This window comes from Corvus moneduloides, chromosome 3 (genome assembly GCF_009650955.1).
Source record: "Corvus moneduloides isolate bCorMon1 chromosome 3, bCorMon1.pri, whole genome shotgun sequence".
In the NCBI taxonomy this organism is placed as follows: Eukaryota; Metazoa; Chordata; class Aves; order Passeriformes; family Corvidae; genus Corvus; species Corvus moneduloides.
In genome coordinates this window covers 106,585,889-106,611,493 of record NC_045478.1, presented here as the reverse complement: position 1 = coordinate 106,611,493, position 25,605 = coordinate 106,585,889, and the positions used below count along the sequence as shown (strand labels likewise).

The 25,605-nt window shown below is 40.8% G+C and overlaps 1 protein-coding gene across 1 annotated transcript in view; it reads left to right on the top strand.

Moving 5' to 3' along the window:
• The window catches only part of ALK (ALK receptor tyrosine kinase), a 313,122-nt gene that overhangs the window by 253,592 nt on the left and 33,925 nt on the right, over positions 1 to 25,605 (top strand). The window contains 4 exon segments of the mRNA XM_032103223.1: positions 560 to 729; positions 11,475 to 11,569; positions 12,927 to 13,070; positions 23,967 to 24,129. Of these exon segments, the coding sequence (XP_031959114.1) occupies positions 560 to 729; positions 11,475 to 11,569; positions 12,927 to 13,070; positions 23,967 to 24,129 (572 nt within the window).

The window sequence follows — 25,605 nt, the reverse complement described above, 5'->3', positions numbered from 1 at the left end:
TAATAAAAAAACCCACCAAATTATTACTGAACTTTAATTGAAAAATCTGTAGAAACTTGGATGGAAAGTAAAATCTGGTTTTTTAAATGAGTATCTGGGGGATGTGGATGTGATTACTAGTGATGCCTGCTTATTGTAGCTTTTCTCCCTGTGTTTTTTGCTGCTGCTGCTGGAATAGAAAAGCTTATTGCTGAAAAAGTTGTTAGTCTTAACTTGAATCTCTTAGGTGGCATCTTAGGGGAGCGTAGTCTTTGTACTGCAAACAATGGAGGTATAAGCTTATCCCTTTAAAATTAGACACATATGTGAAAGCTAAAACAGATGGTTTAGACTCAACTTTACAAATTAAAAAAAAGGTGAGTAGTTTCAACGTTTAATAGCAGATACAAAGTGTTACAGGCTTCCACATCTGTGGAGTTTCCTAAAGGGAGGACATGAGTACAAGGACGGGAGAATCAACTTTTTGGTGATTAGAAAGCAATGAAAGAAGAATTGAGTATTTTGTTAACTTTTGAATAATGTTTGTGATGTTTAATCTCATATGTTCTGTTTCTTCTAGCTACGAATATCGTGGCTCATCCATGGTGTCTTGCTGGGAAATGTATCCCTGGTGCTGGTCGAGAACAAGACAGGAAAGGAGCAGAGCTGGACGTTCTGGCATTCAGAGAACAGCGAAGGCTTGGGAATATGGCAGTGGATGATCTTACCTCTCCCAGATATACTGGATAGGTATGAGTCTTCTCCTCATTCTCCTGCACGGTGGTCAATCCTGTCAGCACTAGCTACCTGGCGATGAAAATGGCCAGCATTTCTCCTGGAAGCTGTTCCCTCAGGGAGAAGTGCTTTGTCCTCCATGAGGCATCTTCTGTTAGAAGCAGAGAATGAGAATAGTGGAGTATTTAGAGCAAAGCACACAATTTTGCAACTCCCAAGTCAAAGTTTTGGCTCACAGGCTGGGTCAATGGGTAGTCTACAGCAAGATGCTTAAACTTCTGTGTCTCCATTTCACCAGCTGGGAACCACTCTCTTGGCATACTGTTCTATGTTTGGTGCTCTTTCATAGTTTGCTAGAGATGGATGTGAGCTCCATAGCTGATATTTTTTCAGGATGTCAAAGCCCCTGGTATTCATTGTGTCTAGATCTGAGGATGAAGAGGTGGGAAAAGAGCCTGCTGCAAAATCAGACAAGGATCCAACTGAACACCTTTGTTTTAGCTGTAGCTGAAGGCTCACCTTACTAAAGGGCTGTGCATGGCTCTATTCTGGCTTTAAGCATAGAAGGTTTATCTGGTAGCATATGCTTAATCTGGTAGCATATGTTTATTTAGAATGTTGTTTTAGCTGTTTCTTACAAGTCAGCTTTAAGGGAATACTCTTGTTCATTGTTTGCTTTTAGTGTGTGCTGTTTCTAGAGAAGGCACAGACATACTTCACCTCCTGCTGCCCTGGCCCTTGGGCTGCAAGATGCATCTACCATCTGTGTCATGAGTACTGCTTTCCCTTGTCTTTTTGGAAACCTGTGCCCTAGAAATAATGGATTTCATTAAGGGGTAGTTTGCTTTGTAAGAACTTTGAACAAACATATGAATATGTCTTCTATCTTACTGGCACTTGGGGATGCACATAGGCTGCAAATACAACAAGGACACTGCCAATGCTTTGGTCCTGAATGTATAATTAATATGTGTGCGTCAAAGATTTTAAAAATGCCAGCATAAAGCTTATTGTGCAGTCACTGGTGAGCACCATTTGTAAAAATACCTGGTTGCTTCGTTCCCTTCAGCTGTGTTTCCTTTGAAGAATGGTATATTTTGCCATTATTGTTTATGTGATTTATTTCCTAATGTTGCCGGGGGAATGTTTTGTACCTGAATTATTCTGTACCCTTGTAATATTGCTTTCCTTTAAATTCTCTCTGGTTGCACAGTCAGGCAGAGAACACTTTGATCTTAGGAGCCAGGCTAGCAGTGATTCATGAGAAATCATGGATTCAGCTGATAACACGGTGCTGACTATTATGTATAAGGTGCTGACATGCTTACTTCCCTATTGCTTACAGACAGATGGGTTCCCTGAAGGGAGGGAGTTTGTTGGAGGTTAAGACATAAGCAAGGAAAACTTCGAAGTTTTGGTGTCTCTTGAAAAGTTTTTGTCCTTATTTATTCACAGAAAGTGCACTGTATTAATGAATTTTTCTTCTAAGATTGATTGAATTGAAGCCAATCCTTCCTGGGAAGAAAGAAGTCTCCTGTGAGACTTGAAAATACTGCAAGCATCTTTCTTACCATCTCAAAACCTGTTTTTTAGAAAATCTGGACTGATGTACAGATTGGGAAGGAATTCTATGGAAGTATACACCAAAAGGGTACCAGCGAGACTCCAGTGTATAAATGGAGATAAATGACAGTTTTATTGAACTGTAAGAAGTACTTAATTGATGTGAACACAGTGCTGGTGCTGCTGAAAGCTTGCTGTGTCTGTCTTTTTCTAATTGGTTCCTGTGTCAGAAGCTGTGAGGGTCTGTGTTAGAACCATGATATTGCATATATTCCTACAGGAGGAGCTGAGAGTTTAAATCAGCTCATAGAAGTAAAGCTCTCGAGTAAAACACACCAGTGTACCAGTTTCATACAAAATTAAAGCATGTTCTATTGTGATTGGGAAGCTGAATGGAAAGTGTTATTAATAACAAGATAATGTGCTCTAAAACTGCTTAAAAGCATGCTTGTTTAAAAGCTGCTTAGCCATAATTTCCATGTTTGGCTTACAGCACTTCAAAGAATCATTAGGAAGACTTCCAAGAAATTAGATCAGCTCTATCTTTAGAAACAGACATTTCTTAAATGTTTGATATCCCTCAGGCTTTTGGGAAAAATCATACTTTGGCAGAAAATCACAGCTAGATCATTTCAGGTGAATTGGCAATAACAGAAAGGAGGGAGGACTAAGACAAAGAAGTTAAATTGTGACCAAGGGATGGTAGATTTCTAGCTCTGTGTTAGCCTGGGAAGCCTTGGACACGTGCAATTGCAATTTCACTCTCTGTGAGGTCTTGACTTTTCTGTGTGGACATGAAAGAAGCTGAAGTGCTGGCACTTTATGTCTTCCTGAAGTTATCTATCCTTCCTTGTTCCAGAAGATGTTGGCAGAGCAATCCTGAGAGTTAGCTCATGTGTTGTGTTGACTAACAGAGTTGATGAACGGAGTTGTAACCCAATTCCAAATGCTCAGTATCTTCTGTGCATTGTGGGGGAAGTGCCAAGGGCCTGGTCGAGGATGTGTCATCAAAGCAGCTACAATTAAAGAAGCCAGCTGTGGGCAAGAGCTCCTTAAGCTGTTGGATGAACAGGTTGTGCCTACCAGAGGCAAAAGGCAGCACCTCCAGAGATGTTGTATTTTAAGTTGCCAGTGAGATACACTCAACATGAACAAACAATCCTTGCTGTGATTTGTTATCCCCTGTAGAGCCACTTACCCCTCTCTGAAGGATGCATTATCTGCAAATCAAATAATCTGCACAGATTGGCGAAAGCTAGAGGTATTGTTATTTTTACTTACTGGAATTTACACATTAGTGCAATACTACAACATTTCAATTGAGAGTAGAGAACCACGTTATTGTAAGATTGTTTTATTTGATGGAAAATTATTATTGGTTTTCCAGTGAAAAGTGATGAGCTTGTCAAGGACTTTTCTTTTTTAACTTCACAGAAATGGAAGTTGGAAACAATCTTGAAAGCTGTGTTGTAGCTGGTAGTTGCTTTTTTTATATATTTGCTTTTAGTTAGTACATGTGAATTTAAATTTTAGTAATGATAATGTGAGAAGGTGACAATAAGAGCAAACAGAAGCCTGATGTAATTGAAGATGAGTGATTTGTGTAGCTAGTAATTAGACATTCTGTTAGTTCAACAGTGTGGTTAAGGTACAGCACAGATAAAATACAAGCACGTGTAACTAAGGGATTCTCTGGAGCTTGCTGTAGGCTGATGCTCATTATCTCCAATGCTTAGCAACTGTTTGCTACACAGTGTGAGAGGTGGAAAAGGATTAACTCTAATAGGCTGAGGCCTGACTGGAAAATTAATGCTTTAAGAAACAAATTCTAAATCTCTTGATTTTTACTCCTTTGATGAAGCTGAGGCCAGCCATGTGGAGCAGCATGTAGACCAGAAGTTCTCTGGGTCCTTCTACCACCTGACTGAAGTTGTCTGGAAGTAGATTCTGTGTGAGCCAGCCCAGCCCAGCTCTGGACTTTTAAGGCCTATATTCTCTACTAATCCTTTTCTTTAAAGATTTCACTGTAACCTCTGTAAGGGAAATCTGGTAAAAGTGACTAATATTAATAGTAACCTGTCCTACCTCAGTGCAGTCTCATGACAGAAGAAGACTGTGTAGAAATACAAAAGGAATTTAAATGTGTTTGTTGGTTAGAAAGGTTTCTTTGGTTTATTTCTTAAGTTTAATTTTTTTGACATTACAACATCTAAATTTTCAGCCAGTCTTAATTAGTAGTGGCCAGATGGAGGAAGGAGTGAGAGGAGTTTACTTGAGGTCCCAGGAAATTAAATTTTCAGTAATAAATAGCTGCACCATTTACCTTGTCACTGATAGCAATGCCAGGCCATGTCCTTCTAGCAGGGAAGCATGTTCAGAAAGTGAAAAACCAATTTTCTTTTGGTCCCATTGTGCTCAGAGAGCTTCAAAATTATTTTCTTGCTGATGACCTTCTCTTGAACACAGACTGAGAATTTTACTATGTTGGAAGGGATCAGTAAGGTGACTTACCTGGAAGGCTGGTAAGGATGAGAGCTTCCTGAGAAGGAAAACAGAAAGGCCTACAGACAGCAGTTACCTCAGAGGGTGATACTCTGTTGTAACAAGTCAGAACTCATGTCCCACCAATTGCACTTTCTATTTTTTTTAAACAGACTTCATTACCTATTCTGATTTTGCAGACTTGCTGGATTTTTACAAACCACACTGGTTCTCATTAGGTTTTTGTCTCCATCTCCATGTGGGATTCCCTTTCAGTCCGTGGGAGTGAGATTTTTCTGCCTGGATCCTTCAGCAGCTCTGTGGCAGCCACAGCACCTAGGGACCCTCTCACTCATTGTAGCAGTAAAAAGAAATTGTCTCATCTCATACCGCTGTATCTCCACGAGCTGTGGCTAAGCACTCTTCTTGTTCAGTAATTTTTCTTGTATTGCTCTGTCTCTCCCTCACACTCCTTTCAGAATTTATTTATAATAAGTTTCTGAGAGTCAGGTTTCCCATTCAGGAAGAAAAGGAAAAGGAAGGTTCTTGGCAACATTTTTGACCCAGAGACCTGTTTATCTCATGTTATTCCTAAATTTTCTTCCCATTCTTCTAAGAAGAAACAGGGACCCTCCATGAAAGCCAGTCATTATGTCTGCCTACACATTACCACGTGTGTATTAATTGGTCACATCTGCACCCAGACCTCTTCAGTCTGTCTTACATCCATCCAACAAGCCTAGGCTGTGTAGTCCTGAAGTGGCCACACATTACTTTGTTAAAAGCAGTGAGACCTTAACAACCATATCACTGCTCTTCTGCTCTTCAGCATTAATTACGTCTGTCTGCTACTGTCCTTCTGAAAGAGTTATTCTGCAAATGGTTGTTCTGTGCATCTGAAAAGGGGGTTTTGGTGACAGTGTGTGCAGAGTGCCTGTGACAGATTTTGTACATGCATGGCAGCCTTTAATAACACCTTTGAATCTCAATCTTTATTACTAGCCATTAAGTAACTTCCTGCATGGCAATTCTGTCACTGTAACTGAGTTTGGTTAGCATGCTTATATTTCTCCAAATAATCTTATTCCATCTAAATGTGTCTTTTATCCCAAATAGTAAGTATTCCTTTATGAAGTGAGCTAACAATGCATCATTTGTAACAGAGAAGTTAATGGGAACCCAAATGTAATAAGGGTTAGTGACCTGAAATTTCTCCATTCTGTGAGAACCTTGGTCTCAAGCAGGTTCAGCCATAATTATTTTAGCTAGGTAGAGAGAGAAATCAGTTCCGTCAGAGGCAAAACATTACCAGTTATGAAATGAGATCTGTACGTACAGACACACTGTGTTCACGTCCCTGCATGGGGGATTGAGTACAGAGGAGATTAACGTTCAATCTTGGTTAATAATCCCTGTCTTTTATGACAAAAAGAAAAAAAATAGAAAAAAAATAGTTATTATGAGCCTTTCTAAAATAATGGGATGAAGGCAGCTGCCTGAGTCTGGGTAATGAAAACCTGAACTGTCTGTATGAGCCAGGGATAATATTTAGGTGGAATTCAGAATAGTTACTGAAGGGAGGGAGCTGCAGTATTCGCACAAAATCAGCTCACAGAGGTCTTCACTGCAATGAGGATGGGTTTTTTATTTCCCTTCCATCAGAAGAAGATAGAATACATGCAAAAGCTAACATTTCTGTGCAATGAAGATCTAAGGATTGATGTGAGCAAAAGAGTTTGTCCTCATGGAGGCTATACCAACATAGCTATAAATATATCTTCACACGTTTAGTTCTGCATCTCCCTCTATAATAAGCCCCAAATATTTTGGGGTGAACCAGTCTTCTATTAGGATCAAGAAAAAAAATAAGTAGTCAAAAAGGACCAACTGAAGAGAAAACCCGGGGTGATGTGACAAAGCTCAAACATTGACCACGCTGAAATAAAACCCAAGCTTCAAAAAGCCTGAGGAATGGGAAAGGTCTTTGATGTTATCCCGTTTTGGTGAGATTTAACTGAGTTAAAATACACTTTCAAAGAACTGTTCATCTGGATTGATAGATCACAGACGGCGCCAAAGAAACAAACCAAAAAAGCTCATTTTTTGCCATTTCTTATCTGTGATTCTGAAATATTTGAGCAGTGGTCACCCTTGAGTGGTTTTTGGATTGATGTAAAATTGTATCCTTCATATGGAGGAGCTGATGTTCCCCAGAGATGAGATTGAAATGGGGGGAGAGGGGGTGTTGTCCCCCTGGTACAGCATTTCCTATTTGCCTCAAACAGAATTTCTTTTAAAAAAGGCCTTTGTGTGCCTTTTCTTTCACAGCTCAGCTAGCACTCAGCTCTGCAGGGTGTAACTTGTACTTCCCAGCTGTCAAACATCTAAGGAACCTTTTTTCTAGTTGTGCTCCCAGTTGAGTAGGGCAAAAGGAGACAGTTAAGTAATTTCCACCAGCCCTCAAATAATAATTTTTCTAATATCCAAGTCATTAAAGCGTTTCATAGCTGCCACACTTTCATTCCTATGAAGAAATCTAGCTTACAAACACAGACTTATCTGAGGAGGATTTGGCTTCCATGTGAAGAAGTTGCTGGGATTTATTAAGCAACAAAGTCATGACAAACTTGCCAGCACTACTTTTGCTGCTCCTGTATAATTGCCTTCAGGAATATTTTTTCATGGCCGTTCACTGCAGCATCTGTGTTTGCAATGAGTGTGTCTGTGCACGGCTGTGGTCCAGTGTCTGTGCTGTACTGGAGCCAGTGGAGGTACTGGGTGTGCAGTCAGGATTTCCCCCTTTTGATCTGCGCAGAAACACCAGTCACCATTGTCACCTCCAGAACTGTTCTGAGTCACTGCAGTAACATCTGCTGCTGCTGCTTCAGTATCAGCTCCCACCAAAGTCAGAGGGAGTTATTTCATTGATTTCAGGGATCAAAGGGAAAGAAAAAAAAATAAAAAAAAGAGAGAGGGAGCAAGGGAATGAGGTTGTCTGTGGGGTTTTTTTCATCTCACTGATGTGTGACATTTCCATCTTCAGTTTTGATTAAATTTCCCTTAATTAGTCCATTAAGCTAAAGCCACCAAAGCTAATGATTGAAATGTTGGTTAACTGATGATCTTGTTTCAATGGAATTTGAAAGACATCATATTTCTAAATTAATAGTGGCATTAAACTAGAGAAGATAAAATGATGAACTATTTGTTGCAGAAATGCTGGTCTCAAGAGAAGGTTTGTACTGAAACTGCTTTCGTGTTAGGAAAAAATAAGATTAATAGGCAACCAAAGCAGCACTGATGGTCCTAATAGTGTTTAGCATTCACAGAATTTTTGTATTTTAGGGGCATTTCTGTCATTTTTTTTCATCTCTGGTGAGCTTGTGGAAATTTCTCGAGAGTTCTGGTCCCGGTGCTCCTGCAGGTGAAATCAGCAAGGCTGTCTCTTAACTTGAATGAACTGTAAATAAAAGTAAAAAGCAATCTATTGCATTCTCATATGGGCATGTTACATGGCACTCCCTTCAACAAGAGAAATACTGGTTTGTATCATGCCTTTGAGTTCTTAGGAGCTGAACATTTGATAATTCTCATAAGAACAACCCTTTATTGTTTGAAGAGACACGACATGAAAAGTGCATCAAAGCGTAACACCTTGGGGCATGAACCTTAGGTTCTGCCAAGGAAATTGCCTGAAGATATTTTTAGAAGTGCTTCATTGCCTGGAGGCACAAAGAAGGTCCACAGTAGTCTTTACTGAAGTATGTCTCCTCTGCTGCCTGAGCTAAAGTCTGCAGTAGTGGAGGAAAAAGCTGACAGAAAGGAACTGTTTATTTGTCTTTGTAATTAATTCTACAGCCTCAGTTTAACACCTTACAAACATAAATTCGCATCAACAAACACAAATTCAGATCAAAGTGTCCCTGTCTCCAAGTGGCATTTAGTGTGCACTCTGAGGGAACAGGTTGAGGATCAAATGCACCAGACTTGGTCCCTTCAATGCAGCACCAAGGGTCACTGTGTGCAGGGCACTGATTTTCACACAGAGCCGTCTGAAAGATGTGCAGCTGAACCAGTTTCCACCCTACCTCTTCCTGGGCATTTCAACAGCACACAACAGGGAAGGAGAAGCTTCTGCTGAGCTAGAGTCTGTATTTTACAGCCTGAGGTAGGTGCTGGTTCTCCATAAAATACCAGACTGTTACCTGTGGTGTTCAGGACCTGTTTCACACATGGTTCAGTCATCTTTGCTGCTGGCACTGTGACTTGCAGGAAAAAGTAGATCAGAGCCCACTATGTCTGCTCAACTGCTTTTGTTTAAGTTTTGTATTGCATGTCTCAAACTGAACAGCTTATGTTTGTGCTGGAGCTTGTAATTTCATTTGAAGTGTTGTGGGATGTCAGCTGTAGAGCAAATGAGAGTGGGAGGCAAGGGGAGGGCAGCCAATTCAGTCAAAAGCCAATTTAATATCCAAGGATTTTATGTTCCTTTCAGTTCTCCTAGGCATACCCACAAGGGGTTTCAGGTATCCCAACTAAGAACTGTGAGACTGCTGGCAGCATTAATCTTCAGTTGCCCTTTTTATGGATTTGGGAAGGCTAAAACTACACTTCTGTGATATTCAGACTTGTATGGATGGAGCTGCCACCTTTTGAACTGATAAAGATGGATCATTTAGCAAAGAAAATTGTGTCTTGCAATTTGGAGTTTCTTTTGATGCTAGGGATACTCTTCCTTCACCATATCCACCATTATTCCATATCCACCATTATTCCTGTCAGTCACCTGCTCTTCCATGGCAGCTGCTCACATCTTTAGAACAAATGAAGTCAGTTTTAAAGAAGTCTCTCCATATGTGCAATGCATGTCTTAAAGGAGTGAGAAATTTCAGTATTGGAGCATCGTTGCTTTTCTTTACCAGAACTAAAGAAGGAGGAACATAGTAACTATATAAATCTTTTCTGTTGTGACAGGTTTTCTGACTCTGTCCCCAGCTGTAGCTTAGCAAGGACACCAATTGCAGAAGATGATGGCACTTTAACCTACATATCCTCAAAGTCACATATATCCCTGGGGTCTGTTTTAGCTTCTGCCAAACCTCACTGTCCCCTCTGGAAAGCTGCCCTGTGTTTGAGAACAATGTGGAAGTTGGTTACATTTGCTGACAGAGTCAGGTGGCTCAGTCAAAATCCACATTGGAAACACAGGAATATGCTGTCCCAGAGTAAATATGCATATGATTAGGGAAAACTTCACTGGAGTTTTGGTTTTGAGGTTGGCTTGCTGGTAAAGGAGAGGTAGTATTTAAAAACAGTAGGAATCACCAAGATTAATGTAAGAATACTAATAACATGCACAAAGCTAAGAGAAAATATTTTTAGACCCTGTGCCATGCAGAAAGGACCACAGTATGTGAGAAGAAAATAAAGTCTGCCAGTGTTTAGATTTTTGCTGCAAGGAAGAGACAGGATTTCTAAAGCCTTTCTAAATAAATAGAAAATACCTTGCTCCTCAAAAATACCTTGCTCTGTCATCATTGTCTTGTCTAAACTGAAACACCTGCAAGAATTCACATTCTGACTGAACATTTATCTCTAAAAGATAGAGCAGTAAGCACTAGCAATAGATCTACATTAAAGAGCCCCATGAATGGCTTAACTTCTGCTGGTGTAAAACATCAAGATACAACAGAGAGTTAAGTTTAGAAAATATTTTTTATTCACTTGCAGCTTGTTCTACAGCATGTGATAGTTTCATGTTTTTATAGTCTTGATGCAACCTCTCAGCATTGTATCTGACTTCTGAGCTATGGCTGGCTGCTTTCAGAAATTGTTCTGTTTCCTAAGCAGAGCATTTTGTTTTTATGTGGCAGATATGCATTGAGAGAACATGAACTTGCTAAACTAAGAGAAAACCTAAATCCATGAGTACACAAAATTAATGCATGGTCAATATACTGTCAGATTTGAAGTATTTGGTTGTGGGTAATTTTTGCTCTTCCTGTTGCCTTGTAATATCACTGAGGGTGAATTTACAGTGATCTTTCTTCTGGTAATGTAAGAGTGGCATAACTTCCTGGCAAAAGCCAGCTTTCCTTAAATCAGGAAGTGATTTAAGGCAAACCTCCTCGTCTTCTATACGGAGATAATGAGTTCTGCTCTTCCTGTGGACTACCCAGTGTCAGTTCCTCTCTTTTGTGACTGCCAGGACTGTCAGATATCCTTTGCTTCCTAGAGAGCACATCAACACCAAATACTTTCTAAAAGGGTGTCAGCCTTTGATTGCTAGTTCCTTTTAGGAACTCCAGATTGCTTCAGGAGCCCTGCCTACCTATTTTTCTTAATACTTTGGGGTATAAATCACTTGTGAGAATAAAATCACTTAGAGGGGTGTTTGTTTGGTTGGTTTTTTATTTGTGCCAGAATCCAGGGGATTTTGTTTTCTGACCACACACATACACTTCTCCCTCATTCAGGCTGTTTGTCTCTGGAGAGAAGAGGGGCAATATTGTCTTATTCTGTCTGCCTTAAAAAAAGTGTAGCTCTCCTCTTCAGATCATCTTTCATTGTTAGGAATGAGCATACTTTCTCCATCACTTTATATTTTTATATGTGAAAAGTTTTTCTCCACCATTCAAAAACTGCTGTAATTGTTCAGAGCTCTGAATTTCATGTTCTTTAGCAGAATTTAATCCCATTTTTTCCAATCTGTGCAGGTTTTGGTTTCAGATCACTGCTTCATGGGAAGAAGGCTCTGATGCCATTATTGCTTTTGACAATGTCTCCCTTAGCCTGGACTGTTATTTAACAAGTAAGTTTTCCTTTCATGTGCAAATGACTTGTCTTTTATTTGCCGTATAATTGAAACTCGGAAACTGGGGAGAGCGGCCTGGATGTTGTTATCCTCAAAAGACTCTGAAAGGTAAAGGTCTGTGTCAGAAATCACTGTGCTTAGGCAGAGGACCCCATCTTACTGCTGGAGCAGAGCAGGGAATGGGTTTCCAGTTTGGCATAAGTGGACAGTGAGACATACAGTGTGGGGGAGCAGCTTCCAGCTGAGGCAGAACCATCACCTATATGCCCAGGCTGATGCAGAAGCCAGTCTGTGATTATAGATTTCCACATGACCTGGTTTGCTGTGTGACACTTATCGAAATGAATGACAGCTGGACACTGGCTGGGGAAAGACAGGCATCCTGTGACTGACACTGACTTGGCAATGACATTGGGTACCGTACTCCAGTTAAACTAGAACAAGGTTATTTTATTTACACTGACACACATTTAAGTCTGAATCAGAAACTAGGATCTTCACACTCTACTGCTCTGGGGAAAAATTTGGATTCTGATCCTGGCTTTGTGATTGACTGGCCTCTAGAATATGCCCAGTCTATATCTCTGATGCCAGATTTCACCATACATAGATTTTTATTAAACATTTGTGTCTGACTCATCTTTCATAATCTCATGCATAGTGAATTGCTTCATTTGTAAATGTGTTCAACGATCTGCCACCCTGTACCTCAGACCAACAACTTACATAAGGTCTGGAGAATTGCTGCTCTGAACAAATTAAACTTCTGCCTTGGGCTGAGCAGCAGAACTTAAGTGCATCCTTTCTTCTCCCAGGCTTGAAGCTTCGACCTCTGTAGCCCTGTTCAGATTGAAAACCTCTAAACCAATTCTGTAGTCAGAATGCTTTGCATGCTTTGTGTTATGTTAATTTGCATTGCCTGGGGCATGAGTCTCTCCATTTATGCAGTGATACCTGTTGGTTTCTGTGCATAAGTACAATATACCTCGGTTCCAGTATTCAGAGAGATCTTAAAATTAAAATAGAATTAAAGAAAATTCCTCATAGTTTTACTGGCTAAAAAAAAAAAATTGTAACAGTTGCTAAAGATTGTATTCTGTATTTCTGCCTTGTGTCTTCATTCACTTGCTGTTTTGTCTACCACTCATTCCTGTTTATTTTTCTTTTGTCTCAGTTCTGTAACAAAAATGGAAAGTAAATCTGCCCATTTCTTTTAATAATGTTATATCCTGTGACTGCAGGCTCTTACTCTCAGCACAGAAGTCTGTAGCCCTTATTTTAGCTTCAATTTTGGCTTACATTCTGACTCAGTCCCCCTCAGCCATAAACCAATCTGTGATTTCTTGTTTCCTAGTCAGTGGAGAGAAGACACCTCGAGGTACCACTCCAGACTCAAGCAATTTGCTCACCAGTAGAGGTGGCCAGAAGAAGTTTGGATGGGAACAAAAGCTCCTGGGAAATCTCCAGCTCAGCAGTGCCCCCATTTCTGATCCAGCAGGTAATTGTCGAGTCTGAGAAGCATCATCAGATAGATTTCCAGCTACCACAGATTTCAGTTAGATGTGGCTAAATGCATTTTTTTTCCCCAGAGCCTTTGTTTAGAGCTTTTCCCAAGTCCCATACAAATAGAACAAAACAAGTTCTAGAAAGGAATTACCTTTAGCTGCTAACTGTGACTTGGATTTTGACTGTAAGCTGGTGAAAGAACCAGAGGGGGCCTCTTCTTAAAGTAAAGTGTGGTTTTAAACTGTAAGATATGTTTGTTTGGTGTCACGGTCATCTAAAAATTGGCAGGAATCAAAATGAAGTGTCCAAATTGACTGAGTTCAGAATTTTTTAACTTGAACACCCAACTCTAGTTAATATAGACTTGGTTTGAACCAACATAGCCTCACTTTTTCAGTAAAATATTCATTGTCTATTTGAAACAGTACAGCATTGGACTTTGTTTTAAAAATATGATTTTTCTTTTGTTAGAAATGTCAGTCTTGAATGTTCATGTTACTTTATTCCCCCCTACCCTTCAGCTCCTCTTTCCAACCTGTGATGGTGTGGGCCCAATAGATATTAGAATTCCCTTCCCTGCCTTCTCCCTCCCATTGTTGTCTCCCAAATGTTTCCCTCTCTCCTCTCCCAGGATTTCCCACATACTCACAATACCTGTTTTGGGCTTTAAAGGTGCATTTCCATTTGAATCTGCTTCCTTCCCTCCTCCTTGCCAGCCTCTCTTCTGGGAGCGGTTCAAGCAGCCACAACCTCCAGCCTACCTGGGGCAGCAGGGCTGACCATGGAAGTGAGGAGCAGCTACAGGAGAGACAAGCACTTGTTACAGCTGCAGCCCTCAGCACTGTGTGCAGCTGCTTCTCCTCTCTTAGGGCCAGCCACCTACCTGCCAATTTGAAATACCACCTCTCAAGTTAGAGAGCAGGGTTAATGTATGCCTCCTTTGCTCAGACAGTAAGCCAAGGGATTTGTTCCTGCTGCCTCCTTCTCTCCCACTCTTCCACCTGAGAAGAGTCCTTCGCATCAGTTCTATTCTAGGCTGTATTTTATTTTGCTGCATGCAGGGCTCTGTTGAGGTGCATGAACTAGTGGTGTTAGCTCTGATGCTGACAGCAGTCTGGTCAGTGTGGCCAAAAGCCCTACACAGCCTTCAAAGCCTCCCTGAAAAGCTGGAGCTATGAGCCCACTCCATGCTGCCACAGCAGGGCAGCTTCCTGAGCTCTCTTGTGAAGTGAGCTCTGGCAGCAGAGGCTGAGGGGACAGCCTGCAGGGTAGGCTGAGTTGCCATCACATGGAGCTTACTGATATTTTATGTCCTGAGCATCACACAGCAAGAAAAGTGCAGAAGCACTGCCAGGGGCCTCAAGGGAGCGAGACAGAGGCAATGAGCCCATAGGAGAGGATGCTGGGCTGGGGGAAGCTGCACTTCAGCTGTAAAGGTCCTGTTTAGCTCTATTACAGACGTTGTGTGTGAGCTTGGGCTGTCACAAAGGCATAATTTCCAAAAGTATCTTTATATGTTCTCTTTGAAGATCCTTTGAAATCCTCCCTTCAGTATCTGTATTTCTGTTTCCTGCCTGTAAGTGGAGTTTTCTTTTAAGTGCTCTCAGTTTTGCCCTTGGGTCAGTGATCTTGTGGTAGGATCCGTAGGCAGGTGTAGATTATGGATTTCTGGCTGACTTTCTGTTGGTGATGATGTAGTTTCCTAAGGCAGCTGTACATTTCCTTCCAGGGTACCTACTGTTTTAGCAACAGAAAAAACATCAGATTTTAGATGCAAAGTTAATGTAAGGTGTGCGTGGGCTAGAAATCCTGTGTCTGTAAATTTCTTTGAGCATTTTGTTATTTCTTACTTCTCACTAGACCTGACATCATCTAGCTCTTCTGCTCCCTGTCCTATCTGAGGAATTCAATTTAAAGAAAGGCTTAGATAGTAGAAATAAAGGGAATCAGATGCATGAGGGTTAGAAGAGAAGGTCACTGAGGTACTTTGAGCAATTAAAATAATTTGTGATGACCTTGGGGTGAAATTCCAAGGCAATTCCAATCTAAAAACAGCTTGCCTATTTTCTGAGCTTTATCCTTGGTCCTGTCATATTCTGTCTAAAATTGTCTCTAGCCCTTGGGGTTTGAAATCACTCGTACAGCAATTTCTCACCCTCATGCCCTCAGAGTAGATAGGGCAGAAACAGAGAAGCTGAGTGGCAGCTTCTTGCAGTGAAAGTCATTGCATTTCTGAGGGTCTCTGCAGCACCAAATCCCCTTTTCCCTTTGTGTTGCTGAGCCCCTGCTTGCTGTCAAGAAACACTGCAGATGCTTGTTTGGTCCCTGGGCTATGTGTTTTACCCAGCTTTAATCTTGTTTCTTTCTGCATCCCGTAATGCATTTAAGAAACCTCAGGCTGAGTCTGTCAGGCCTTTGCCTTTGATGGGCACATACTTTACTGTTGTGTGAGTGAACCAACAGCATCAGTGCCACCCTGAAGTCCCAAAGACTGCACTGACCAATATGAGCTCAGCTCAAAGTAATTACAGCTAATAGGATCTTTGAGTTGTGTGATGGTTCACATACTATAATATTTCCTTCTTAAGAAATCATACTAAAACAAAGAACTGTGTTCCTAAAGCTGATGAGACAACCGGATAATAAAATGCCCTCCCTCAGTCCCCAAGCCAGGTCAGCCTTCACAGCAGGAGCTACAGTCTGAAAGACAGCTACCACTTTGTTTACACAACATTCAATCCAAAGAAGCTCAATTGTTTTCAAGGGCATGGGCCCTCCATTTGCTCCTCTGGATCCGAGCACAACCTCTTATACACACCTGCTGCTTTTGCCTGTGCCTGGAAATCCATTTTCAGCAAAAGTGATGGTCAGCACCACCAGCCTCCCTGTCCTCTCTGTTCTCAGGCTCTGTACCTACTGACTTGCTTCTTCAGCCTTGCTGCTGCTGGTCATGAGTGCCTCCAGGTCATGCCCACTGGGGATTCAAAACACACAAGACAGCCACACTGTGAAAGATCCAGAAGCTTCCGAAAATGTGTTACCCACTGTAGTGTGTCACACCTGGGGTAATGAACACACTGGGTAGAATAAGACCTGAAATGTCTACAACTAGTGCTGTTACTCCTCTCAAGTTTCTTGACCAGCACAGGAATATTCAGGACAGCACAGAAAAATTCCTGTGGTTTTCATGTCACACAGTTGCTTGCAGTGCAAGGTGGCCATTAGAATAGATGTTCACAGGGCAGTGCAAATTCTTTTCCTTTTCAATTAACTAATAGATGTGTTATTTGCTGGAATTACCGTCTTCTTGCTGAAAGGTTGCAGGTGAAACTTGGTTCTAGAAGCAAGATTCTGGAAAAAAAAGTTGTAACAAGGTCTGCATACACCAGAAGATTGAAGCAGCTTCGATGGAGCCAGGATTTTTCATTGAGATGGTTAAATCTGTACAAAAGGCTGAGTGCTGCTTATTCTCTTGTAAACCCAGGCTTACTTTGTCTTCGGTTTAAATTGATTAGGTATTAGTTTTAAGTAAAACTTGAAAGCTGCTCAAACCATACTATCATTCAACTACCAATTAAAAAGTTAATTTATATCAAACCAGTTCAATTTCCTTTTATACACAAGGCTAGAATATGGGAAATTTGGGCATATAAAGATACAGTGAGCAATAATGAGGAACTCGAGGTAAACAAAGTACTATCATGGAAACTGAAGGAGACAAAATAGGATTCTCAGTAGGCAAAAGGAGATAACAAGACACAGAGCAATCAAGCTTTAATTAAAGATTTCTGGTGCTTCTGAATAGGCTTTAAATGCCATGAGGATAGGCTCTCTTTTGATGTTTCAGCTTCTCTTCTGTCCCACTGACAACTTATTTGTGTCAGGGCACAGTACAAAAACGGTGTGTTATGCAGTGTGCAGAAATATTGACCTTTTTTCCCCTCAAACCTTGCGTTGTTTTGTCCCTTCCTCTCTGCATATCCACCAGCCATTGTGCAGCCTTGGTTTATTGCATGGAAACTGCCATCAAATCATTTTCTCATCCAGACTGGATTATGGTTTTCTCCAGTCTCTTCCCCACAGTATGTAGTGGTTGCACAGATTTTGCATTTCCGTCAGTGAGAGTCCTGTTTTGAGTACTTCCATGGCTGTTTCTCGGAAGAACTCTCAGTCACATTAGTTAATCAGATGAAGGAGCTGAAAGAAACAGCGGAGCAAATATTAAGTAAAAGAAAATTACATTTGGTTGCTCTTTGTGTGCAATTACACTAACTGAACTGTTGGTATAATGCAATAAAGGTATCTGCAGAACTGCATTTTTATATTATGCATCAATTAACACAGTGAATAAACAGCCCAGTACCCTCTCCCCAACAAAAGTAACGTTCTGAATAGTGATGGAAATGTTTGGACACAACAGTGGGATCTCAGAATATGTAGGTATGAATTTTCTTTATTGCAGTGTTTACAGTTGCTTTCTCGGTAGGATTGAAAGTAGCAACAGTGTAATACTGAAAAATCAGCATGCAACCAGATACAACCTAGCAAAGTTGAATTGCATAATTGCTCTCTAGAGTTAATCGTGCAATTGAAATAAACAGGGCAATTCACAGGTTTCAGACCTAAATTTCAAAGCTGCTCACTCTTAAGAATAGCAGTTTAAATTGTACAGAAACTGCTATAAATCTCAGAAAAGGTTTTGAAACAATTTTTTCCACCTCCACCCAACTTGGTCGTTGTTATCTAATGTGCATTTCTACCATCCTGTGTAATTATGAGCAAAAAAAATCCAAAAAGTTGATAGCGAGTATCATTTAACACCCTTTATGGAAGACTCTTTGTGAAACATAAAAGGGGAAAGAAATTAGCTTTCTTTCATGCTGCTTTGTTAGTGTCTGGGTTTCAGAAGGTGGCAAGAAACAAAGAGTTCTCATTGCTTTGTAGTGCTCTTACCCTCTTACACTGACCACGATTTCCTACAAGGATACCCTGACAGTGTTCCCTATATGTAAACACTTAAGAAAAATCTAAAGCATCAATCAAGCTTTTGAGTATTTATTTGAAATGATACTCAGGATCAATCTGGCATACATTTGTCATCACTGCAGATGCTCTTGCTGAACTGAAAAACTCATCTAAGCCTTCTGTTGCCGCCCTCATTTAGAAAACAGAGACAGAAATAGTAACTCCATAAAGAGTGGAAAAGCTGACCTCTCTTAATCTAGCCATACCTCTGTAACTGGTTCTTGTTTTGCTGGCAAGACTCACTAATTTCTATGATCAGTTTATATCCCCTTAATACCATTTTGTAGACACACTTAACAGGTCAGGGACTGTGATTGTAAGCACAACCTAGTTCTGCCACTTACCATCATCTTTCAACCCCCTGCCCCATTAAGCTCTGGCAAATTCAATTGTGGGAAAGGTAATAATCTCCAATTACTGCTCACAGAACACTGTTAAATGGCAGAAACCAAAGCAAAATTGAAATCCTTACCTCAATGAGTATGTGTCTTATATATGCTTGTAGTATATTTTGCTTACAGGCTTCCAGCACAGACCAACCCTGGAACTACTGGTAATGCATAACAGAGATTGCTTATGCACTGAGTAAAATCTACAGCTCTCCACACAGCCCATGGTGCCAGTGGCAGCCAAATGTTAGTGAAGATTAAGGTGGGCAGTTTCCTATAAGCCTCTGATTTCCCACATTGGCCAAATATTGCAAAGGATGCTTATGGAAGTTTTTATAAATAGGTGAAGCAAACATTCCACATGCTCATGGCATCAAGCTTGATGACATCTGCCTGAGAAGAAGAGGTAAAATGTACTCTCTGCGGAAGAATTAATTGCATCCAGAAGTTTAGCCACCAGGGTTCTTATGCCCCTGAAACATGAGAATTTATAGCCCTTTTTAATGTGGATTTTTACTCTACTGGAAGTAGGAATAGCCTTTTGCTCTGAATAAGGTTGTCACAGCAAGTTCCACAAACTGTCTACACGCTGTTTTAAAGCACTGAAGCGTTTCACTAGCATGTTACTCCAGGTTCCAAAATAAGCCAAGTACCTTGGTGCTTGGTTGGCAATTTGCTCAAATCACTAAAGTTTTGGTCAGGAATGAGCTTAAACTAAGTTCAAACCAGCTTGATTTAACAAATGCCAGTTAATACATTTAGGCCCTTGAGGTGCAGCCAAAATGCCTCTTTCTGGTTGTGGCTTGGAGTTTGTGTGTGTGCTGTATATGTGCCAGTGAAATTGCTTTCTATGTTAGAAGTACAAATGTGCCTTAGGCTTTGCCCCACGGTTTTCTCTTCAGTGTTGCTGGTTGTTATTTGCAGTAGTGCCTGCAGCAGCATTGCCTCAGGCTGCAAGTGGTATCAGAGCTTCAAACAAATTAGTAATTTTAAGTCTTGTGGGGTTTTGTTCACTTTGTTTTCCAAGAGCGGGATATCACTTTCCTTATGCTGTGGCTGAAATCCAACAAGTTGATTGCTGTGCATTTCATGTATCTAGACAAACTGTGTGAAAGCTAAAATTTCTGCTGTGCAAAGGATGAGCAAACTGTGTGTGTAAATATATCAATCAGTAAAATTCTTTATGGAAAGAAAATTATGAAGGAAGAAATTTCTTTTTCAATTGTTTTAATAGAGCCAAAATGACATTTTTTGCAAAATGTTGCTTGGGACCTTGCCAATGTGTTGGGGACCTTGCCAGGATGCCTGAGAACGGCAGGTGAGTGGGTAAACAGGCAGAAATTTAATGTTTCCTCTGCCATGTTTATTTTAAAAGGGAGGATTCTATCAAATTGAACTGATGTATGACTTATTCACTGAAATATAGTACCCCAATCTGAATCCCACTGTGATCTCCACTTCTTTTTTTTTCCCCCCCCCATCTCAAACAGAGATTTCCATTTTTTAAATCCAGGTAGCATCTTGCAGCTGCCAATGGCAGACTATATAGGGACCCTACATTAAACTACATGTTGGTTTTTGTCATGGGAATGCTCAGCACTTTCTGGAAACTGGGTATATGTAACTTGTGGGAAGTTGGGCAGAATTCCACAATCTGCTAGTTCTTTGGGGAGGTTTAGCCTGGAGAGTCCTGCTGTTCCTGGTGTGTGAGGTGCTGGCAGCGTTATCCTGCCGCACACTGCAGAAGGAAGGAGGGATGGGCTGTGCACTGTGCAAGAGACCACAGTTATTCACAGATGGAAAAAAATCTATGCTTCTCACCAAGCTGCTTAAGGATTTTCGATTCAGTGCTGCTGCTTTAGTCTTTGGAGATCAAAATAATGCTTCAAACTGAATTACTGTTAACTGCTGTGGCATGCAGCAACCTGTAGAAATGCTCTCTCCAAGCTCATAAGACATGCTGCAGTCATTTCTAGAATCAAGAGAAAATCAATACTTTGTAGGGAGTGAAATCTTACTTTTAAAAAAGAAGTGGTGGGTTATTAAGGCAGGCAGTATTCTGTTTTGCTGCTGGGTTGTGGTTTCAGATCTTGGGCTGCTGTTACATCTGCACACTGAGGGTTGGCTTTGTGAAATTTGAGGCGGGGGGGAAAGTGTGGGGTTTTTAGTCTGTATCCAGAATTGTAACTAAGATCCATCTGTCCTAATTGACATGAGGAGCAACTTCTTCCTGTGTCGTATTATGTCCCATTTAATTCAGTGACAAAGCTGTTCTATGTTGGACTGGCTTCCAGTATTTATAAATACTGGAGTAGGGAGTAGGAGTAGGGCTGTTTTGCACATCAGTGCAGCAATGACAAATGAGGAGATCATGCAACACCTGGCTGTAGGTTTTACTAAAATCGCTACCGGTTTAAATCAGATGCAGTCTCCCCATGGACTTCACTTGGGCCAGACTTCCTCCTGCAAAGTTTTGGGCAAAGATTACTACCCAGATCTGCTAGTTCTGAAACACATTTTTTCCTGTTCTTGTCTACCATTCACCTGAATAAAGTGAGTAAATATTCTTGCTAGCACTGGCTGCAGCAGCTGCAGAACCTGGGAGGCTTTACAGACCATCTTATATACACCATTGTGTCCATTACAACAGGACCACTTTTGAAATCCAGGATAGCACCTCCTGTGCTCAGTCGTCTCCAGGTTCCTTACATCGTGCTCCCTGGCATAACATATCCGTGGGTTTTCATTCCCCATCCTCTCAAGCTCTTAAAAGCCAGATTCTAAGATCTTAGTGAATATTAACTAATCTCAAGTTAGCAGCAGTGTTTGCCCTTACCCTCATACTGCCTCTGCATTGGAAGTGAGCCCCCTCTAGTCTGCCTAAAAGCAGAAAACACAAAAGCTGTTCAGGTTGCTTCAGTTCTGAGTCTGAAGGCATAATGTTTGCAGCAGAAGGACATTCTTCTTCTGTTCCACCAGGACTTTTAAGGAACCAGAGGGCCACTTCAAAGCATTTTGAAATAAGATGTAGTTCACTTATCCCCTATCCCTGGAATTCAGTGGGAGCCAAGAGCAGCCAGTTTCAGGTCAGCTGTGCTGTGTATTACATGTGGAATCGCCTAGAGATAAGTTTGCCAAGGTCACGTAAGCAGATACCTAAGGAGTGACTTTTATTTCAAGGGACTAAATCAGAAATGTAAAGCTTAACCATAGCAGCAGTCTGCACATGCTGTGATCTGTCCTAGGTTTTATCACTTCCAGTTTTCCATTTTGATTCTCTCATGTTTTGGGCTTATTGTCCCCTTGAAGGTCACCCGCATCTACCTTTGGGAACATGTTTGATATTTCACTGGAGATGTCCAAATGGTTTCTTATTGTTCCGCTTACCTGCCTGCTTTACTGAACATATGTTTCAGTGCAGGTGGCTAAGCCCGCTGGGGTATTGCAATGTTAAATCATTGTGATAGCTGACAGAATGAGTCTCTCATCTTCCAGTTAGTGTGAGATTTTCCTTTGGGTTTGGGGTGCGGTTTGCAAGGATAAACACAGGTAACTTCTGGTGCCAGACTGTTGGTACCAGTGCTACTGAAGTATTTTGCTTTAATATATTCTAGACCTTGCTTCCTTAGGTGCCTTTACCCTCTTACCTGTTGTTTTGGGGGTTTGGGGGCATTGCATTGGAGGCAAAGGAGTAGAGGAGAATTCTTCTATTTGCTATCTAATAATTTTAAGACTTTATTTCTGCCACCCGTTGCAGAGGGACTGGAGAAATAAGTGAAATAAGTATGAGTAAATGAAACAAGTAACAGTGACAAAATCGGTAGAGGACCTTTGCAGGAGAGTTTTGAGGAAGGGTGGTGTAGATTTTTCAGTCAGAAGGGATTATTCTCTCAGCAGTACTTAGATTGGGAGATTTTCTTAAAGAGTGGCAGTTTTACACAACACTGTATTACCAATATTTTTCAGAAATACTGGTCGCTTTATTTCTTAAAGTCATGTCAAATTCTTTGATCCATTTCACTCACTGAACTTTTTTTACAGGAAGGAATTTAGCTCAGCTTCAGGATTAGTTTGTGAAAAGATAATTCAGACATTTCTTCTGGCTAAGCTAATGTGTTTTCTTGTATTTCTGGAGGGCGAACCCCTCCAGTAAGAGTAACAGTAGAACTTTTGGCCTTGCTCATGCAGACCGTCATTTCTAGACCACATCAGCTTAGACAATAGCTCCAAATTCCAAGAAGCAGATCAAGCTAATCATAGGACATCCTAAGTTGGAAGGGACCTGCAAGGATCATTGAGTCCAGCTCCTGGACATTGAGTCCAATTAATGCCCTGTCTGAGCTAATTAGTATCACCGCTGAAGGAGTCTGCATCGCTTTTGTGGAAGCTGGTGGGAAAATGGTGCCCTTTGAGAAGGTCATATGGAAGGCTGACTGGACCAACACAATTTGTAGAAAAAAGCTTCAGATGTATTTCAAATCTTTTTTCTTTAATGGCAGTAGAACTATGTAATGGAGCTTATTATATTGTGTATATTAGATTCTTAATAAGTATGTTTGATAAATCATGTCATGTTCACAAAAAATGCTTAGTCCACTTATTTACTATCTACATCTTAGTTCTGATTATATAGAAAGTATTTCCTGATATACTAGAAAATAAGTTAAGGTGGGTTTTACAAAAGCATTGTGTTCTTGGGACTGTGCTGCTCCTAAAATGAATCTTTAAGGAAGAGTACGTAATTTTCACCATTGTGTATTCAAACTTTAAAAACTAGACACAAATTAGCAAAGCCTTTTCCTAGAAATCTATTTGTACAGGATTAGTACTTCCAGTTGATGGAAATGGCTGTAATAGGGATGCACTGATTTACACCCACAGATCTAGCCTAGAAAATGCAGAGTTGGATGCTTGTTTTACAGGCCTCAGTCAGGTGTTTTTCTTTCTGAAGCTTAATTTGAGTCTCCTGTGAGCAAATAATTATTCAAAATGCAATTAATCTATTGTTATGTTTTAATCACAGTGATGTTGTTGTATTTACAGGTTTTTATCTAATTAGGAGTTACTTTCCCATTTAAAATAAATTCAATAACCAAATGTCTCTAGAAACTGAAAGGGCTAGAATGCACCAGCCTTGAGATTATGAATGAGCACTTAACAGCCCAGAGGGCAGAGCCTGAAACTGGGTGGACTCTTGTGTTTTTCTCCACTCTGTGCTTTTAGCCTTTTTGAGCCTTAGGAAAAATAAAACTATGTTTATTGCTGTGATAGATTTCAGGAGATGTCAATGAAAAGCTGTCATATACTGAGATACAGAGCACTGTGAGTCTTTTAAAAAGAATTCTGTATTTGTTTGGATTAAAACCTCAAGGCCGGGTTCTTCTCTTGGTCCAACAAGCAGAGCAGATAAAGAGCAGAACAACTACTTGATCTTTGGGTGTTGGGGTCATGCTTTGCCTATGTCCTCCTTTCAGATCAGTGGTTTTTCACAACCTGTGGTGCCAGTGGACCCTATGGCCCCACACAGAGCCAGTGCAATGATGCCTACAGGAACTCCAAGCTCAGAGTGGTCGTGGGGGCTGAAGGGATTCTCCAAGGCATTCAGATCTGGAGAGTACCGGCAACCAACACATACAGGTGAGGGAACTGTCTCTGATCATCGTGATGTATCTGTGTTTGAAACTATCCAAGCTGCAGTTACATGCTAGGCATTTCTGAAGTATTACATTCAGAAGTGTGGCCACGTCTACTGGGGTATTACTTGTCACTGAGCCTGTGATTTCCAGCCTCTCTAGTCTCAGATTTGTTCCCTGGAAGATGCAACTTTTTTGGTGAAAGAGAAGAAACTTTCTGAGGCAGGCAAATCTTTACCCTAAATGGTTACAGGTTGGGAGAGCTCTATCAGTAGCTGAAAATGAAGCATTTTCACCTCCCCAGACCAAGAGGAATACATTTCTCATATTTCATTCTTTGAGCTCTGGATCAGAATGAGTTTTTCCCACCCTTCACCTGGCATGGAAGGCATAATCATGTGTCAGCATTTCTTACAGGACAGCTTGCATCAACCACTGCTCAGCATCTTCACTTTTTTGAATCTAGACACAGCAAGTTGAGCCTGTAAGCCTGGCTTACCACTGTAGAATTGATTCTGGAAGCCAGCCACCTAAATGGTAGGCTCTCTGATACTGAGGGTTCTAACACTGAAATCCCCCTGTGGAGTTATTTTCAAAGAGAGGTGATCAGATACGGTTCAGTGCTAGTTAATCAGATTTTTACCAATCATTTTTTCCTTTTTGCTCTTGCTGGGGAAAGAAGTGCAATCGAAGTGTAGTTCACTGTGTCTGAATGGTAACATGAAGCCATTATATGCATCACTTTGTAAGCAGAACTGTCAGTTTGAACCAATGACTGCCTAGTGGTGTTGTTTTGCAGCATTCCATATTGAAACCATTGAAGGTATCTTGGATTTCAAAGCAAAACATTCCATTGAAGGCTTTGAACAAATTTCAGTTACAATTTGCTGGTCCCATCTGTTTTTTTTCCTTTATATTGAAAAAGAATGCTAATGTTGAGGGTAGATGTCAGTCTCTAACAGAGGTCTAGAGCAAAGAAGTTTTGAGAAACTGGCTAGGCTAGGCACAAGTTCTGCCTGAGTGCCTATTCCTACAAGGATTGATGGTAATGCAAAAAGCGTTAATGATATTTTACACAGCTATCAACAAGGAGTTGCCTGAGGTGAATAAAATTTTTCAGAACCAGCATCCAGTAAATATGGTTATAAAGTATAGCCCCAAAAAGAACAGGCAAAACAGCCCAAAAGCTTACAGTACTGTCATTTCTTTAATATCAGAGCCCAAGAAGAGCCAGAATTCCTGTGCAACTCCAGGCTGATTTTTTGCTGCACAATTCAAATCCTGGGCCTTGCAGGGATGACCTGTCTATTTAAGTCCTAAAAATGACCTAACAGACTTTTAGGTTCTGTAGAGATAATAGATGTATAATGTCGTGCATAACTTATATATAAAGGGATGACATTCTCTTCTGCACCTCTTAAGGCTATAGTAGAAAATTCACAGCCTGGGGAAAGCAGAGGCAATTGTGGGCTTAAATTAA